Below are 1588 nucleotides of genomic sequence, written 5' to 3'. Positions count from 1 at the left end.
TGTGTGTGTGTGTACGCGCGCGTGGGTGATGCTGTATTGTACAGTTTCAACGACCATTTGTTTTTAAAGAAAGGCGATTGAAGAGGGAACACATAAGATGATTCAGTATGCATTTCCGCCATTACCGAAAAATAAAGGTCTCAAGTAACACACTTTAGCATTAAAACCTTCTTTAAAAAAGTGCATGCCTTTTCATGTTTGTTTTTGGCCTTTTCCCTATTTCACTTGTATTTTTGTCATCGCTTCTTTTAAAGCCGGCTTTAATGTGGATGGACACGAGTCTCGGGAGCCCCTTAGGATCTAGATATTTATGAAATATATTGATTAAGTCGAATAAATTATGTCACTTATTTATGGTTTTGTCGTTAGTTTTTGGTTTTGTTTTGTTTTGCTTTCACTAATTTAGCTGCTAGCGTCTCTTCATCTGTTTACCATACATGTAAATGTGGGAGTGCTTTTCCATTACTTTCACAAGAGTGCATACTGGCAAAACCACTGTTATTATATGAACCGAATGATGTAAATACACACCAAGTGAAAGCACACTTACAAAAGAACAAAACATATAATCTCCACTATACATATTATAAAACTTTTAATGGGCATACTGTTTGAAAAAAACTGCAAGCAGCAAGTTTACATTCAAAACCATACAAATTCAAGAGAACCAGTATAATAGTGTGCTATTGAACAGATATACAAGCTTTCTCGTGTACGACTGCCAGAGAATTAATGCAATAAATAACGTTTAGACAAAAGCTATGAATACAGAATCCATTTAGTTGTGTCACGCACCACACGGTGGAATCAGACGCTAGTCAGTTTTGGAGGCATAAGGGGTTATAGGTATAATCCTAAAGCTTGTTCGTTTGCCTTGGTCTTGATGAAAAAAATACCCATCTATCTTGAAATAATGTCGAGATGTTAGCGATTGAAGAGGGTGGTGTAAGAAATAAAATGAGGGAGAAAATAGCCACCAAGGTTTGGTGACATTGAAAGCATGAGGGTCCTTGAAAGCTGCAAATTTACATATTTGTGCTTTTGATCAACGGTTTTCAAAAGATTCACACTGAAATATATTTTTAAAATGAATGTAAATGGAGTTGCGGCCAAAACAAAATCAAAGAAATGATAAAAATCGCCTAACTGGCTTTAAAATGCCAGTGTCTTCGATTTCATTTTGACGAGCGCCTGCTTTCCCCACAATACCTCATATTTTATACATTCACCCTTCCCCAGACCACCGATTCTCTCTATTTCGCACGTTCTGGCTTATGTGGGCGATGCTGTTTGGCGCAGCGGTCACAACCGACACTCCCCGAGGAGTGTCCAGCAAGTTTATGTCCAGTATCTGGGCACTGTTTGCCCTAGTTTTTTCGGCGTCTTACACCGCTAATCTGGCTGCTTTCATGATTACTAAAGAGGAATACTACGACTTGGCGGGCATGCAGGACTGGAGGGTAAGAATGAAGAGAGAGTGAGAAAGAGAGTGAGAGAGACGGAGAGACAGAGAGAGAGGGAGAGAGAGAAGGGGAGTCTGTGTGGTTGTGTGTGTGTGTGTGTGTATATGTGTGTGTGTGTGTGTGAG

At 39.4% G+C, this 1588-nt stretch overlaps 1 protein-coding gene across 1 annotated transcript in view; it reads left to right on the top strand.

Annotated features, from left to right (window-relative positions):
* Positions 1-1484, top strand: part of LOC118477378 (glutamate receptor ionotropic, NMDA 2D-like) — a 9806-nt gene extending 8322 nt beyond the window's left edge. Inside the window, exon 3 of the mRNA XM_035968694.1 lies at positions 1240-1484. Within this exon, the coding sequence (XP_035824587.1) occupies positions 1240-1481 (242 nt within the window). The 3' untranslated portion in view covers positions 1482-1484. The remainder of the gene's footprint in view (positions 1-1239) is intronic.
* Positions 1485-1588: the final 104 nt, after the last annotated feature.

The sequence above is a fragment of the Aplysia californica genome, unplaced genomic scaffold (genome assembly GCF_000002075.1).
Source record: "Aplysia californica isolate F4 #8 unplaced genomic scaffold, AplCal3.0 scaffold00076, whole genome shotgun sequence".
Lineage (NCBI taxonomy): Eukaryota > Metazoa > Mollusca > Gastropoda > Aplysiida > Aplysiidae > Aplysia > Aplysia californica.
Note: the sequence above shows the minus strand (reverse complement) of the source record. Positions and strands in the feature narration are given on the sequence as shown.